The sequence below is a fragment of the Pan troglodytes genome, chromosome 17 (genome assembly GCF_028858775.2).
Source record: "Pan troglodytes isolate AG18354 chromosome 17, NHGRI_mPanTro3-v2.0_pri, whole genome shotgun sequence".
Taxonomy (NCBI): domain Eukaryota; kingdom Metazoa; phylum Chordata; class Mammalia; order Primates; family Hominidae; genus Pan; species Pan troglodytes.
In genome coordinates, this window is record NC_072415.2 from 86,490,748 (window position 1) to 86,508,236 (window position 17,489).

General features: G+C 50.6%; 1 protein-coding gene across 28 annotated transcripts in view; it reads right to left on the bottom strand.

The window, feature by feature from the left end:
- Window positions 1-17,489, bottom strand: part of ZNF516 (zinc finger protein 516) — a 135,624-nt gene that overhangs the window by 70,864 nt on the left and 47,271 nt on the right. For all 28 annotated transcript variants that reach the window (XM_016933921.4, XM_063795882.1, XM_063795876.1 and 25 more), the window contains one exon: window positions 10,087-12,053. In XM_016933921.4, the coding sequence (XP_016789410.4) occupies window positions 10,087-11,896 (1,810 nt within the window). In that variant the 5' untranslated portion in view covers window positions 11,897-12,053. The remainder of the gene's footprint in view (window positions 1-10,086; window positions 12,054-17,489) is intronic.

Sequence of the window (17,489 nt, forward strand, 5' to 3'; positions counted from 1 at the left end):
AACTAGCCTCAGATTAGGTCCAGCACACAGAAAATTATCTAAGAACCACAAAAAGAAAAACCACATACACACAAATGAAAAATTACGAACTTGTGCCAGAGACGAGGACACACACACACACACACACACGAACACTTATCAAATAAAACTTAAATGCTTCAAGCATTTAAAAGAAAGTCTAAACTTATGAAATAATTCAGTGTGCCCATGATGAAAATGCAGACTAAGAATGATGCAAATCAAATGGCAAGCCACAGATTCCTTTAAGAACTGACTGAGCCTAAGTCATACCAGGAAGTCAATCCTGAAAGCAGCGAGATAGGGGCTGCTCTGGAAGGTCCCGTGCCCGGCATGACAGGGTTTGGACATCTGCTGCCTCCAAACCTCATGTTGCGACCAATTCCCTTTGTTGGAGGTGGGGCCCAAGGGGCGGTGTCTGGGCCATGGGGGTGGGTCCCTTACGAATGGCTTGGTGCTCATTACAACGAGTGAGTTCTCGCTGAGTTCACGCGAGATCTGGCGGTTTCAGAGTGCGTGGCGCCTTCCCTTCTCTCTCTTGCTCCCACTCTTGCCATGTGACACATGGGCTCCCCTTGATCTTCCACCATGATCCTAAGCTTCTTAAGGCTTCACTGAAAGCAGATGCTGGCACCATGCTCCCTATACAGTCTGCAGAACCGTGGGCCAAAATCAATCTCTTTTCTTTATACATTGCCCAGTCTCGGGTATTCCTTTACAGAAACACAAGAATGGACTAACACGCAGTGCACCAGCAGTGCCCCATGCATTCCGCCTCCAGGTGCGCTCAGGCGGCCCCGCCCACCGCTGCCCTGGCGGGAACAGGACAGGGTCTGCTATTCTAAGCAGCCACCAATGCCAGGGCCAATGACAAAGTTCCCGTGGATGAGACGCTTTGGAGATAGTCTCTGCGGATGTCACCAGTTGAACAAGGAAGGACTCCTTAAGGAAACGACAGGCTTTGGGCTCTATCTAGAGGTCCTCAAAATGCGGCGCCCACAGCACTCCTCAAGCAATGGGATGGCCAGTCCTCCAGCACCTGCCCTCCTCCGCAGCCTCTGCCTTCGGCACCAACACCGTGCAAAGCACCAGCACCATCGATACCTGCTCACCCCATAGGCCTCTGCCTTGAGTGCTCATGCTGTGGAAAGCCTCAGTACTGTCACCACCTGCTCTCCCCACAGGTCTCTGCCTTCCGTGCCAACACCATGCAAAGCACCAGCACCACTGCTACCTTCTCACCCCATCGGCCTCTGCCTTCAATGCCAGTGTTGTGCAAAGGGCCAGCACCGTCACTACCTGCTTACCAGGCCCATCACCTCACCTGAGCTGAAACAGAGACCATGCACTCAACTGTGTCCTTGACAGCTCACTCTTCTGTGTCACCTGAGCCCTGTGTGCTGGAGCTCAGTGGAGAGCAGCCCCAGATGGGACTCCAGAGCCTACAGCCCCACTCTCTGGGCCCCAGCGCCAATGGAACTCATGGATCTTCCCACATCCTCTGGCCTCCAAAGGCCATCAGGCCCACGGCCCTCTGTACTGAGGTGGGAAACCATCCAGTGGCCTGACCAACCTCTCTCTAGGAAGCCTGCCGTGACAGTCCGGGGCCCAGGCAGGACCCCATGCCCAGGGTCACTCGATGTTAGCATCACTCTCTACTGGGAAGGGGCTTAGCCAACTTCTGCTCCTCGTCCACAGTAACAACAGATCAGTAACAAAGGCCCCAGACACAGCAACTCCAAGCCACGGCTCCAACACGAGGCGTGTAGGGCCAGAAGAAGGGAAGAAGACAACCTCCCCAAATCCTCACTCCACTGAGTCCGACAACACCAAAAGCGAGACCTGGCCGCACGTCCTGAGTCCACACATCCTGAGTGGCAACGGCACTGAAATCCACACATGCAGCACTTTCCATTGAAGACTCTGTAGGCTTCTGAGATGCTCCCATTAAATACTAACTGTAAGGCCAGCCTCTGCTGTGACTGCTGTTCATCGCTGTTTCTGTTATCAGACAGGAAGATCTCTAGAGTCTAGACATCCAGTAAAAAGCACCACTGAGCGCTGAGTACTCCCGTGCAAAACTACCCACTCCCGAATACAACATTTCCCCATGCAGTTCGCTGTCAACTCTGAAGAACAGAATTCATCAAGGTGCAGCTCCAGCCACTGTTCTCAGCATGAGCCCTGCGGGGCCCTCAAGAAAAAGCAGGTCTGGCCCCTGTCTTCAATGAGATGGCAATTTGAGGATGCCCGACGCAAGGCGGATGCTGGGGACAGAGAGGGTCATCCTGCCTGAAAACAATGTGTCCACGCAACAGGGAGGAATGGGGCCAGCCTGAGGCCCAGGTTTGCATTCCACCCTGGGTGCCGTACCGCGGCTGCACGCTCAGGCCTTGTGGAGGAGACATGGGAGCCTTGAGTCTGGGCATAGCATCCGGGGCACAGCAAGGTGCAGAGGGGAGAAGACGGGCAGGTGCCAGAGCTGAAACGCATATGGAGCTGGGAGCCACCTCAGCTTGCAAGGAGGAACACCAAAGGGCTGGGCAGAAGGGCGGGAATCTGTGCGTTAAGCAAACGCCTAGTGAAGAATCGAGAAAGGATGGGCTTAGTCGCAGCACATCACAGATACAGGAGGGCGACAACACAACCAAAACAGGCAGGTGCAGAATCATCAGTCGGAATGACTGGAATCTCCCAGACAGCTCAGCAGCAAGGCATCATCTCACGGTGCCACGTCCCCAGCTCCACAGGGGTGCACACCGCTCCACGGCATCACACCTCTCCTGGCCGGGAAACCCCACCGCGACCGCCAGCACCTTTTCTCGCAGGTGCACCAAGCCCTCGGCAACGCCTGACCCAACCCAGCACCTGCTGCTCCGGCCGTTGCTGTCCGTTCTTCCAGCTGGTCAGGAACTGACGGCTCGGAGTGGAATCAGACCTCCCTCTTTACCAGGAGCGATCCTGCCTGGTCCATGAAATGCCCTATCTCACGGGAACGGGGTGCAAGAACCAAATTCAGGCATTTCTGTTCACTATTGATAGGTGAAATCTACAAAAAGGAACCCTTCCATTTCAAGCCAGAGAAACAATTTCAAGTCACACCTGGGAGGACCGAGCGCCACTTCTTCACGACACAGCAACAATGACATTCACCCAACAGGTTCGGGGCTGAAAGTCGTATCCAGCACTACCCCTCCTGCAGACTGGAAAATGCCAAATCTAGCAGGGAAAGGAGAATTAAAGTAAAGAAGTTTAGCATATGAGGCAAAGAGAGAAAAGGTTGAAAACTGTTCCATCCAATAAGAATCTGTAAACGCATCCACTGGCTCTGGAGTCCGAGAATATCACGAACTTCTCTTTCAGTGAACATCACTCAATGTGTATCCTAAGTAACTTCCTACGTGGCAGGAAGGAAACTCGGCACACCCCACAGGACTTCTGCACAGAGTACCACGGCTGTGGCTGTGGGGCATCCAGGCCTGTGTACAGCATGGGCACAAGCGCAGATGCAGAATCTGAGCCGTCCTGGGACTACGCATTCCTGCCCCTCGCGGACATACCAGGAAGGGGACCCTTTCCGAGGCTGGAAGCTGGACACTGACAGGAAGAGTGTGTGTGCAGGATACCCACAGTGTGCCAGGCACACACAGGAAACGGAGCGAGGACAGCAGCTTCGGTGGAAATCACAGCCTCCCCACTGCAAGGCAGGACACTGCAAATTCCCAGGGGCTGAAGAACTTCTAATACCACACTGTGACTTGGTGACTAAAAGAGAATTAAAATCCACATGTCTGAGTCCAAGCTCATGTGCCCTCCACCAATGATGCCGTGTTTGAGCAATGCACACACCATTCGGCATGGGGCGAAAGCCAAGCCTGCCCTGTGCCCTGGTTTCCTTACCGATAAAACAGGAGGATAGAATGGATACCTCTTAGTTCCCTCCCACCTCGAAAATTCTATGATCCTATCTTGAGTTAAAAGAGAGAGAGAAGATAAGTGTTTGAATTTTCCTGGCAAACCAAAATGTCTGCCTGATGTTTGTTTCACGGTACCAAGTACGTACATCCCACATGTATTTCTCAGTGGCGGGAAGAAAGCCCCAGAGTATAATCTCTGGAGTCTAACGCTTTTCACAGTCTAATAAATTCATTCTGGAAGGTCAGAAAATGTAGCACTCTGTTCAAGCAAATATCAGCATGCATGCCATGCATAGATTATCAACGCTGAAAGAATCAGAATACAATAAAACGTATTTAGGAGACACTATTCTCCTCGTAATTTAATCTTCCTCTGATAACTCGGAAAGCACATGAGGACACCCAGGGCCCTGTGAACAATCACCGTCGTGTTCATGTGTGCGGGAGCGCGGATTAAGAGTGGGCTCCGGTTGCTAAGATGCTGACTACATCACAAGGCATTCTGCATGTGACTGTCAACTACATCTGAATATTTCTCTGGAAGAACACTGCTGCATTTTTATACTAAACAAGAATTTAATATCAGGGTTTTCCAACTCATACTTTACTCCCAACAAAAGGAACTCCTCAGAACTCCGCACGGGGTAAAGTCACGGAGGATGTCTTCTCTCCAGGTAGAGCCCTGGAGAGCCCTCTGCAGGGCACACTGTGCCAGCTCTTCCAAAGCCTGCGATCGGCCTGCAGCTTCCTGACCTCGGTCTCCGTTCTTCTGAATTTCTGTCTCACCAGATCCCACTCTGGTTTTGTTCTCTGGATGTTCTATGGCTCATTTTGGTTAGGGAAAACACCCCAGGGAGCCCTGTCAGGCCTGGCACGGGCCACGTGGCGGACAGCAGCTCTCACTTTTTGGGGGCACCTGACTTCAGGACGGCCTGTCACCCCTGCACTTCAGGAGCACCAGAGCAGTCTATGTGTGAACATTTATTAGATATTATGCAAGATGAGCCTGGGGCTGCGGCACGACGAAGGAACTGGGCAGAGCCCGGCCGAGTGAACCTGTCTGGATACTAAGGGGGGCTGGCCTTCTGCTTTTTACCTTTACCCATTCTGCAAGCTCCTGTTTAATAGAGGGCCCCAATGCCACCAAGACCCCCTCAGAATGAGGACATCCCACAGCTCCAGGCCATGGAGTGGCGTTTGCCATGAAATTGTTCCCAGCCGTGTGTGCTTTCCTTCCCCCAGCTGAACTGGATGCTATTTCCTGCCTACACTTGGAACTTCCCTTGATGAACACACTTCACTCGTTTTCTCTCCTCCTTGGTCCACAACCTCTTTCTTTGAATCGTTTTGAGCCTCTCGTGGGACCCATGATGAACACTGTGTGAGGACAAGCGCTCCTCCCGACCCATGACTTGGCTTCAGAGAGAGCTTTGCCCGTGTTGCGTCCAAGCCAGGACACCGCTGAGTCCCCGAGAGACTCAGCATCGCGAGTGGATTCAGCTGCAAGGTCAGTGCGCGAAGGTATTGTGAGAGCGCCTCCTGCTCTACCTTGAAGAAACGCTTAGAAGAAGTACCATATAAAGGTTGCCCACACCCAGCGGGCTTGGCCGCACAGGCAGACACCCCTCCCAGCTCACCCCATTCCATTCTCCCTTCCGCTGGCCAAATTCACCCTCAATCCTGTTTCAACGGGTAAATACATCCTCCAGGCCAGGTGCAGTGGCTCACGCCTGGAATCCCAGCACTCTGGGAGGCTGAGGCGGGTGGATTGCTTGAGCCCAGGAGTTCAAGATCACCCTGGACAACATGGCAAAACCCCATGTCTACCAAAAAAATACGAAAATTAGCCACGTGTGGTGGTGACCGCCTGTAGTCCTAGCTGCTCTGGAGGCTGAGGTGAAAGGATGGCTTGAGCCCGGGAGGCGGAGGTTGCAGGGAGCTGAGATTGTGCCACTGCACTCCAGCCTGGGTGACAGAGCAAGACCTGTCTAAAACACACACACACACACACACACACACACACAAACATGCCGTCTCTCACCCTCCCTAAGCTATTCTAATTGCTGTCTGTGTTCTATTAGAAAGAAAGAAGGACAGTTGTTGAACCTCTGTACCCAGCCGCATGACTGCAGCCTGGCCTTCCTCACAGCCAGCGCACCAGCACGGACAGCCAGCCAGCCTCCAAGCACGTGCTCAGCAAACACCTTACAGCAAAAGCCTCAGTGCGGCTGGTGACAGTGGAAAGAAGATGGGCTCTGAGGACGGGGCTGCTGGGCGGCAGGGAGGCAGCCAGCGAGGGGACGGGAAACGTGAGACACTCTGAAGGTAGATCCATTTCCTCCTTTAATTGCCTTTCCTTCCCTTGACCATATTTTTTTTTCTTTGAAGACTCTTCCCTTGATTCTTCAAATTGCATATAATACCAAGGCACTTGTTCCAAGCACTTTTTTTATTCTATTGAGTCATACAATTTGCCATTATGTTGATCAAAAACAGTTGAACACAATGGTCCCTTGTGGGACAGGGGTGACTGATTCCAGGACTCCCCGATACCAAAATCCAGGATGCTCAAGTCCCTGGTGTAAATGCCTGTGTGTAACCCACGCACATCCTCCCGTACACTGTAAATCATCTCTAGATTACTTATAATAATGCAATGTAAATGCTCTATAAATTCTGCTGTGTTGTTTAGGGAATAATAACAAAAAAAAGCCTGTATGTGTTCAGTACAGATATAAACATCTATTTTTCTTTAATATTTTCAGGCTGTGGTTGGTTGAATCCAAAGATGTGGAATCCACGGATACACAGGGCCAACTGTACTTGTAACTTCCCACAACGTCCTCTAAAACTTGAGGGTGTCCCATCTATTGAGTCACAGTGAGTATCTAAAAAGTGAGGGTGGGTTCAACAGGATGGAGTATGGATTTTACATGACAGATATTAGCACGACAAGAAATGGTGAAAAGTGGGAGTAGTGAAATTAGTCTTGAATGATATGCAGCTCAACGGGGCACAGCTTGTGCATTACGAGCACCTCAGAGCATCCGCCATGGCCTGGGCACCAGGCATCCCAGTCCAGGCACTTCTCAGGATGGCACAAACTCTGACAGCAAATCTTGCAGAGATGTGCAGCCTCTCTGCATGCTTCTGTTATTCCTGAGTCGCCTAAATGCTTTCTGAGCAGAATTCTATTTTGGCCCATACACTGAAGGTTTGTATGTCTCCTTGCAAAGCAATATTCGTTTTTCCTTAGTGATGGTTTCTAAGCTCCCTGAGCCTACTTGTGTTTGGGAATGTTGGAAATGTTGATTTTTACAAACTCCAATTAGATGCCCTTTCACCCCTCTTTCTTACTAAAAATATTAACTTTTTATGAAGTCCAAAAGTGGACTTTCTGTCCATGCCACGTCTCTTTCTCAGTGGAGGATTTAAATCTAGTAACATATTCCCAATGACTGACTTTTTTTCCATAATTTTGCACTTCTACTATTTTAAGTCAATAACGAGAGCTGCTGTGACCAAGTCTTATGTGGGGATAAAAGTAACATGAATATCAGAACTTTCCAGAGGAATAGATGGCAACATTCAACTGACGAAACATGTTCCATAAAAAAAAAGGAGAGGAGTTTCTTTCAGTTAATCTAATAATGCAAATTATTTCCAGGTCCAGAAACAGCATTCAAATCAATTCCCAGATGTCAAAGAAAATGTTCGGGCAAAATTATGGCACAACTGGGTATTACTGGAATGGTCGCATAGATCTGAATTCTAATTTCAACTGTGCTCCCACAGGCAGGCTGGCTGCTGCTTGTAAGAACCACTGTGATCTTTCGTGCCTCAATTCCCACACAGCCGCTCTAGCAGTGTTAACCAATCATCCCATCAGAGTTCCATGAGAATTTAAAATAACCTAACGCTTAAAGAACTAAGTAATCTTTTTAGTAACAGGAAAGGCAAGCATTTTCCAAAGTTGCGTGAATTTTTTCAGAAAAAGAAAGGAATGCTGCAGATTTAAATATGAGATTCAAAATACCCAGTTTCTTTTCCAAGCTAGCCCTGTGAAAGACCTGGGCCAAATCCCACAAATCACAGTGTTTTGAGAGTAGTTAAATCAATGGAACACGGTCTCTCTCTCCTTAAAGAATATCCATGAATTAGTAATTTGTTGCTACACTAGACCATTAAAGGCAGCTGTTGTGAGTGAAAAGTTGGTGTTTTTAGATAGAAAGATACTGTCCTTTGGGATTACGGAAAGTGACCCACATATACCTACAGGGCTCTTCCATGTTTCATGCCTCTGTCGAGCCATAAATTTCTGTCCTCTCTCAATAAGCTGAAATATCCTATTTATTCTATCACCAACTGTTTGTTACATTCAACTATGATACATGTCTTGTTATAGAATCAGCTGAGGTCTGTATTAACTTTCTCAAAAAGTTACACATAGAGAAAAATATATATAATGTCTTTAAGACATAAACAGTAGTCTCTAAAATTTAATGAGCCTGAAAAAAGAGTACCTTCCAATTTATGATGGGAATCATTTGATCTTTCCAACTTCTTGATTTCTAAAAGCACTACTGGATTAGCTTACTATGAATCAGGTGACCACCATCATAATCAATGGGGTGAGTGAGGCCCAAGAGCTTTTCCAAATATTAAGAATATTTCTCTTAAAAGTGAAAAGAAAAAAAACCCATAGTCCTAGCCCAATATTTTGTCCAGCATGTGCTGCAAAAAGTAGACAGAGTATTACTGGAACATAACCAGTAAAATCTGTATTTATAAAAATAAAAAAAGAACACCGAGAATTAAACTTAAAAGAAGTCAACCAGGGGTCACGATGGGGTCAACCCGGTTTCACATGACAAATTGTTCAAAGAATCCAAAAGTGTTCATTGAATGAGCACAGCATTTTCAGAGAAGACCATGTCCTCCTGCTCCTCCCATGGGGACCAATGACTAAAACGTGAAGTTAAAATACGCATTACTGCAAAGTCATTTATCTATGTATACACTCATAACCTGTGCGTGGATTCAACACAAGTTTTGCTACAGGAGAAAAGACTTGCCTTCTACATCTTTGTTGACTCAATATGCATTTCAGTGTAACAGACCTTCACATAACACACTGTGTAAGACGCTAATAAACTCTGTCCAGGTTTGGCCAAATCTCTAATAAGGAAAAATGACACAGTCTTCTGTTTTGTTGTGAAATAATACAGCACAGCAGTCATCTTCTTCACCACAGAATATAAAACAGCCCTGCCCCGGGCTTGGATTTCTATCACTCTTAAAAGTCCAGGTAAACAGCAATAGTCAGTAACGGCGTTGCAGAGAAGGGAAAAACATCTTTGGCTTTGTGGAGAAACATGCAAGTTCTCTAACTGAAACATCACTTTCCACTTAAAACAATTATGCAAAGCAAAAAATAATAAAAGAAATATCAAAATGTTTAAAATTTATAGAAAGTAGGAGAATTATGAAAACAAAGTTGGCCAAGCATCTTTAAATATTTACATGGCTATGTGAAAAGTAATCTGTTCCAATTAACTGTCTCTAAACCCACAGGTTTACTTGAATCCAAGAAGATTAATTATAACTGCACACCAATTTGAAGATAGTCTTCTACCCAGCTGGAGTGGAGGAAAGTGTGTGTGTGTGTGTGTGCACGCGCGCATGCATCGTATGGTGAGAACTGGGTCTGAAGCAGAAAAAGAAGGGGGTGAATGTCTCAGAAGGGATCCATGATGGTGTTCTTTGCTCAGAAATTAGGATTACAGATGCTCAGGTGAGACCATCAACCCTAGAGGTCAAAGGTGTGAGTGTATGCAAACACTGAAAGGGGCTCCAAGGGGAGCTGATGGGTGTCTGTGTCTGCACTCCAAAGTGCCAGTTCCAGATCCATACTGGGGACAGATTCCTGGGTGTGGGGGACCCTGGGCACAGGGACCCTGGGCAAGGGCACAAGGCCGCCCGGGTGTGGAGTCCTGAGTCCCAGGGTTACCTGAGCATAGGCCTAGCTGAGTAAGGGGCCACCGGGTAAGGGGCTAATGAGCGAGACTACTTGAGTATACGTTTACCTGGAAGCAGAAACCCCCTGAGCCTGGGATCCCAGGACCCAGGCCACCTGGGTACACTTGCTCACCTGGTGCAGGTTCAGGGGCGCCCTCCTCACCACTGTCTTCGGCAGCCTCGTCGGCCAGGCCAGAGCCCGGGGAGTAGGCAGCGGCACAGGCGGAGCCAGGGCTGCTGGGCTGGGAGGCCGAGTCACCCTCACTGAGTGATCCGCAGCGGGCCCGCGCCGCCCTGTCCCCGTCACTGTCCCTGTCGCGGCGCGCGCGCCGATGCACGCGCGAGTGCAGCACCATCTGATGATAGGTGCGGAAGATCTTGCCGCACTCGAAGCACTCGGAGGACTTGCCCTGGCCGGTGGTGGCTGCGGCCCTGCGGTTGGGGCGCGCGGCCGAGCGGGGATCGAGGTGGCCGGCGGGCGCGGGGTCCCCAGGCCCACTCGCGCGCTTCCGCGGGGGCCCCGGCGCGGCTGGTGCATCCTGCTCACGCTTGCGCTTCTCCTGGCTCACCAGGACGTACTCGCGCCTGTCCTTGTCGAAGGCCACGTCCCCGGCCAGCGCCTCGTCCCAGGCCCCGTACTTGAGGTACTCGGCCGGCTCGGCCACCTTACCCCGCGTGGCCAGCTGCCAGGCCTGGTAGCTGTTGACCGGGTCCAGCTCAGCCACCCGCCGTCCGGCCTGCGTGCCAGGGCACGAGTCGCCGGCCGCCGACGGCCTCAGGTTCAGGCACTGGAGGAAGAACTGCTTGGTGTCCGGGGGCCCCTCCGCCCCCTCCTCGGTCGGGGCGCGCGTGCGGCTGGCCTCGACCCTGCGGTGGATGGCGTTGTGGGCGTTCAAGCTGTCCAGGTTTGTAAACAGGTTCCCGCACTTGGCGCAGACCTCGTAGAGGCTCAGGCCGGCGACGATCACCTCCTCCTGGACCACGTTGTTGATGGTGGCGATGGGGTCCAGCTCACTCTTGGGCCTGTTCTTGCTGCCCGTCTTGGGGCCGTGCGCCTTCATGTGGTTCTTGAGGAACCAGGGCTCCTTGAACCTACGGCCGCAGATGTGGCAGCCATGGTCGAAGGAGCCCCGGTGCTTCTTCATGTGCGCCTTCAGGAACCAGGTCTGGCTGAAGGCCTGGCCACACACCTCGCACGGGAACTCCCCGGGGCTCAGCTCGGGCTTGCCGTTCTCCACGCAGGCCTCGCCGCTGCCGGGCCCCTGCGCGGTGATGTGGTCCCTCTCGATGTGGCTCAGCAGCGACTCCTCCCGCAGCGTCGCGTAGCTGCACAGCCTGCACTTGAACGGCTTGTGCGCCTGGTGCACGTGCAGCTCCAGGTCCTTCTTACGCTCGAACTGGCTCTTGCAGAAGGAGCACTGGACCGCTGCCTTGGCCTCCCCCGGGGCGCATGCGGACCCCTCTGCCCCCTTCTTGCTGCTCCGCAGCAGGACTCTGCCGCTGTCGGCCTGCGAGGCCCCGTTCAGAACCCTGGCGCCGTCGGCCTGCGAGGCCCCGTTCAGCAGCCGGTTGCAGGCCGAGGCGCTCTTGGTGGGGCTGGCGCAGGCGTCCAGGCCCTCGGAGGCGCGCATCTCACCCAGCGGCGCCTCGCCCGCCTCCGGCTCGTGTCCCTGAATCAGAGTCCCCGTGCGGTGGCTCCGGATGTGAATCTTCAGGTTGCCCTTCTGGGAAGCCCGGTGGTCGCAGTAGGGACACTTGTAGGGCTTCTCGCCCGTGTGCTTGCGCATGTGCTGCGAAAGCGAGCTCTGGAAGGGGAAGCTCTTGCCGCAGATGCAGCAGGTGTGGCAGGTAGCCTTGTCCCCATCCACCTCGTGGCCCCGGCCGGCCCTGGTGGGGCTGGGGCCTCGCCTCAGCTCCATCTCGGCCTCTCTGCTGCGATCCATCCGAAGGACGGGCGCGGCCGGTGGTGGCGGCACAGCTTTCTGTCGCGCGGGCTGCAGGGACTGTCCTATCTCTCCATGGTCAGAAGAGCCAAAAGACGTGCCTGCTCCCAGGAGGTGCACCTTCTACATGGGGGGCGCAGCAGCTGGCAGCCAGCACCTGAAACAGAGATGGAACATCATCAGCAAAGCTCCTGGCTAAGAGGGCACAGGCATGGCTGCGGGAACCCCCACATGCTCCCCAAAACATACCCATCCAACCCACATTAAGAAAAGCGGCACCAACAACACTTCACACAGAGGCGAGAGCAGCTGCTTGCCTTAGTAAAAAATCAGTATCACTTAATTATCAATAATGAACTATGTTAAATGATTAACATAAATGTTAATGATTGTGCACCAAAATAATTTTCTTTTCCCAATAAGGTATCAAATCTTTAGGAGAGATTGTAGTACCAGAGTGTGTAGGAGTGTGAGGAATACAAGCTACTTAGCAAGACCATGTGGGAATTAGGGACAGAGGAAAGCAAGGTTTAGGAAAAGGGCAGAAATAAGAACAGGGGCCAAGTTCCTGGGCTGATGGAAGGTGAGCTGCACAGGTGGTGACAACAGTTGACGGCACTTCACACACACAGTCACGTGCCACTTAGCCAATGGGATACGAGCTGAGAAATGCATTGTTAGGCAATTTCGTCCCTGTGCAGACATCCTACAGTGGACACACACACCCGCAAGATGGCACAGCCCGCAACACACCTAGGCTGTATGGTGAAGCCACAGCATCCTCCTAGTGAGGCTGGGTCTGCTCCTAGAGATTGTGCCCAAGCCTGAAAACAGTGAGCATCAACCACCCTGCACGGCCGCCACCTGCATGCCCATCCCACCCACCAGAGGGTGAGGAGGGCAGAGGCCCACTCCCTCCAGGCACACAGGCAAAGGGCAGCCTGCCAGAGCGTAGCTGTGTCCAGCACGGAACAGGCCCCCACCAAGGACGGAGGATGCATGAATCAAAATGCTTGTATCCAACCAAAGAGGCCTAAATGGTGCAAGGAGAAAAGCAACTCTTCAGTAAAAACAGGAATCCCACCTGACACAGGGTAAGTAAGGTAAAGCAGCAGAACGATGAGCCAGTTAGAAAGGATGTGAGAGATGTCGAGTCTCTCAGGTCAGCATCTGAGTGTTCAAGAGGGAGGGGCTGCACAGACAACTCCCCGGGGACAGGCTCTGCTCATCTGCTCATCTCTGCATAGAACAAATCCATTTCCTGCTTCCAAGGGTCCAGAGAGGGTCTCCCTTCTGGGGCCGGCTCCAGACCTGCACAGAGAGGCACCCAGATGGGCCATGTTCTGAAAACCCAAGTGATTTCGCATAGAAAGGAAGCGTGTTTGTTTAAGCCTACAATCTCACACACTCTAAGAACTCCTGCTTAAACATCTATAAAACCCAAAGCAGCTCCGTATTTCCGGCTGGGAAGCACACAACACATTAACACACAGCTTCCATGCAAAGATGACAGGGCCGCCCACGAAAAGACCTGGGGTGGCAGCTCCCTGCTTGCTTCGAGTTTTGCAGCCTCCCAGGTTTTCACGGAAGCAGATGGGACACAGAAAAGAATACTGATAATAGACCTGAGGGGGTGAAGGGGCATGAGCTAAAAAATCAGTGTCGGTGTCAAGAGTGTCCCCATACCTCCGCCACGGGGGTCGGGGATTCTGAGCATTTTGTATTAATACTTCAACTCCCGAGGGCCCAGACAACAGCAAGACAGCAGCCTTCTGAAAAGACAGACCCCATGCTGTGCCCTCTCACAGGCAAATACAGTGCCAGGTAGAAACCTTATCAAGAATTATAGGCTTCACAATGTCTTTCCAGAAAGCCCCGCTTTGGAGGCGCCTAAGGAAACATGTGCAGCCTCAGCAGCGAATGAAAAGCAGCAACACAGAGGTTCTGCTCCTTCCTCCAGGGACGCACCCAGCAGAGCCATGCAACAGAGCGGGCACGAGAGAGATGCCCACCCAGAGGAGCCAAAACCCACTTGCTCCAATAAAAAAACAACAATTAGCCAGGCATGGTGGTGCGCACCTGTAGTCCCACCTACTCGGGAGGCTGAGGCAGGAGCATCGCTTGAACCCGGGAGAGGGAGGTTGCAGTGAGCTGAGATCATGCCAATGCACCCCAGCCTGGGTGACAGAGCAAGACTCCATCTCCAAAAAAAAAACATTAAAACTTCCCCCAAAACTGGAGAAGTAAATAAGCTTACCAGGAAGATTTCTTAATGACCTTTTCCTCCAAGCTAATTTAAATGATTTTGGTCTTGGCACTCATTGTGGATGGCTGTGTAATGATTTATGATGATTTTACAAGGCAAGTGATTCACAGGAAAGCCTCGTCCTTCCCCAGGCCCCAGTTCACTCCCCCACAAAAATGCTGAATCTGATATTCAAAGTATGAATGAAACACACTATTTATATCTAACTTAGTGACTGGATGTGGTATAAAAACCTTACAAGTGCGAACAATCATATAGAAAATACGTTTACAGGGAAGAAAAGAAAAACAACTAAAATCCTGGAAATTGGTGGCTCTGAAATAATTGTACAGACTCCCCTGGACCTCCAACGTTTGTCTATAAAGGATGTTAAATGTCAAGACACTTCTCCAGTTCGAGAGAATTCAACTGCCAGAAGCCAGCTCCAAAGACAGGATTCACCCAGGAGGAGCCCAGGCCTGGTCAGGGCCGTTAGAGACAGCCCTCGAGTGCAGCATGAAGCAAAAGGAGATTTGTTCTGTGCAAAGACTCACACCAATCACCAAAACCCTGTGCTCTAGGGCTATCAGCTCCTGCCTTCTTTCAGAGCAGCAGCTCCTGGGGTCTGCGCCCAGAGAAGCGGCCTCTGTGCCAGCCAGCTGTGTGCCAGCAGCTGTGCACCCGTCAGCGTGCAGGTCACAGGGTCATGGCCAACACAGGGCATTCAGCACAAAGTGCACATGTAAAGTTGGGAACCCTGGTCCCAGCCCTCATGCTCCCAGTCACCAGCCACATGCCTTTCTAGGCGTGTCCTTCACGCCCTCAACTCGTCCCCTCCTCTGTCAGGCACAGAGAAACAATAAGAAGAAGCCACATGTCACCGAAGCCCCTTGCAAATGCCTCCTTCTATAAAATCCAGTGACCCCCTCAGAGCCCACAGCATCCAGACCCCAGGGACATCCAGGCAAACACACACCTGGCACTTAGGCCCCTCTTCTCATCCCAGGCAGCTTCCTGCCCTGCAGGTACCTTCCAGGAGTGCTGGGGAAATACAGACACTCTCGCTCGTGGATCACCAGAGCCCCCAAATACAGCCCCATCTAGCCCAGCTCAGCAGCACAGCCTCGGCATCCTGGGCCATGACCACGGCTGAGCGGAAGATGGCACAGTATCAAGGAGCACGGCCCTTGTACATCTGAAAGGCCTTTGTGCCAGCATCGGACCCATCCTATCCTTGCACAGCCTTGACTCCCCGGTACCCCCGCCCTAGCTAGAGCCTGAACCCTGGCCCTCAGGCACCCGGTGACTAGAGAATGCAGTCTCCATTTCCTTAAACTCACTTAAAAGCTTTCCCCGAAACTTGCAGAGCCCTGCAATTTACAGGCAGACGTTCAAGGAGGAGCATCCACGACGCTCTGCGATCAACAAAGCAAGCTCTTCCTTCTCTCCTATTTCCTGCTCACTACCTCTCCGCCTGTCCCATCTTTCAAAAATAAGCCCTGCTGTAAATCCCTGTGAGAACTACACAGGATGTGTTTTTAGACTTAAGAGCATTGTGAAGGGAAAGATACATAAATGTAGAAACAGAAAAAGTGCTGAGACAGTAACCAAGTTAAGCCCAAACCGCCATTATCTTAAGGACACGTGAGCAAAGCTGCCTCTGCCCAGGGGTACATTAAGTGAGCCCCTCCTGATGTCCACAGTTGACTAGCAAAGTTTCTCAAACTTTAAAGAAACAGTCAAAAATTAATTCCCTGCAACGAACTCTCCTAAGGGGTTACTCAGTGGCCAAATCGAAAGATCTCTGTAATCATTCTTTTTAGCTGCAGGCAAAAATTGCTATTTAAGACAAGGGCATCCCTTCCAAAAAAAGAACAAGAATGCTGTCCTCAGAGCTTCCAACTTCAAAACACGCCATGGGCGGCCGCCCCAATTAGGAGGATTATTGGGACGTCAGCGGCCCTGCTGGCACGATGGGCTGTGCTTTAAATCCCGCCAACCCCTGTAAGCCAGGAGGGTTTCGATGGGATGCCTCCTCCACCTTTATCCTGGTCCCTAGTGGGGCGTGCCTCACGTAGGAGCGGCGCCGTGTGATAAAGTGCTACCTACCTCAGTTCCAGCCGCAGACATTTCCGTCCTGGGCTGCTCTATTCCACTTTCTCAAACGCACGCCAAATACAGGTTGTTCCAACTCTCCCTGTAACACACGGGCCTGGAGATAACCAGCCCTGTAAAACTTGTGCATGCGAGCCTGCCACCCAAACCACAGGGAATACGGAAAGGTTCTGCAACAACACAGATGCTCAGAGCCAAGGTGGAGGGTACAGCATGTGTCCAGCTGACATGCAATATGGCGCCCACGCACCTCGGACGGCAGGGACCCATCTGAACACATGGTGTGCCTGTGTGTTCAATCACAGATTTGTTGTTCTGGTAAGATGTATTACAAACTTTTTCCAAGGCTGGAATTGGGAACTTGCCAGACAAAACCGTAATTTAATTGTTTAGGCATAAATATGACTTGCTGACTAGGGTTTTAAAGCAGATTTCCAGTGGATCTCTTGCTGTATGTGAGTGTGAGTGTGTGTGTGTGTGTGTGTGTGTGTGTTTCTCCAGAGATGTAATGAACAGTTCGAGGCCACTTTTTTTAAATGCCTTATGTAATTTTTGAAATAAAAAAAATTTATTTCATTTTGAAAAACTAAGGTAACACATTTATTAAAAAACAGGAAGAAGTAAAATGTTTGAAAAAACTGTTTACTCATAACATAAAAATACATTGTAACGGAGAAGGGGAGAGGCTGAAGAAAGGACAAAATATAAAGTAGAAAATATGTAGCTACATTTTAAAACTAACCATGTAAACATCAAAAACATCTAAAGACATATATATTAAGGCTGCTGCCGTACCTTTGGATATTTTTCTTTTTCTTTTCCTTGTCTTTCTTTTTTTGCCTGTATCATACAATTGAAATTAAGTGACTTTCTCCAGATTACTTACATTTGCTAAATTTGGGATAAATTTACTCTGTAGGCCAGTATTTCAACTAATCAATCCCTTCTGTAAGTGAGGAAGAACTGCCTTTTTGACCTAATAATACAGAGCAGAAAAGTCACTTCCTGACACATGCCCCGGTAAGCTGCTGAAACACTTCCCGGTGTGAAGAAATGTGTACCCAGGGTTAACCCCACTGACACTACAGAAAATTCTTTAGAAACAAGCACTGCAAAGCCTTGATCCAACACATACAGCCAGAAAGAAAACCATGTTCACAAAGCCAGGGGGTATGTACAGCGCAAACATAGCGGAAGCAGTCTCTGTCCACATCCCCGAGGAACTTCAGGTGA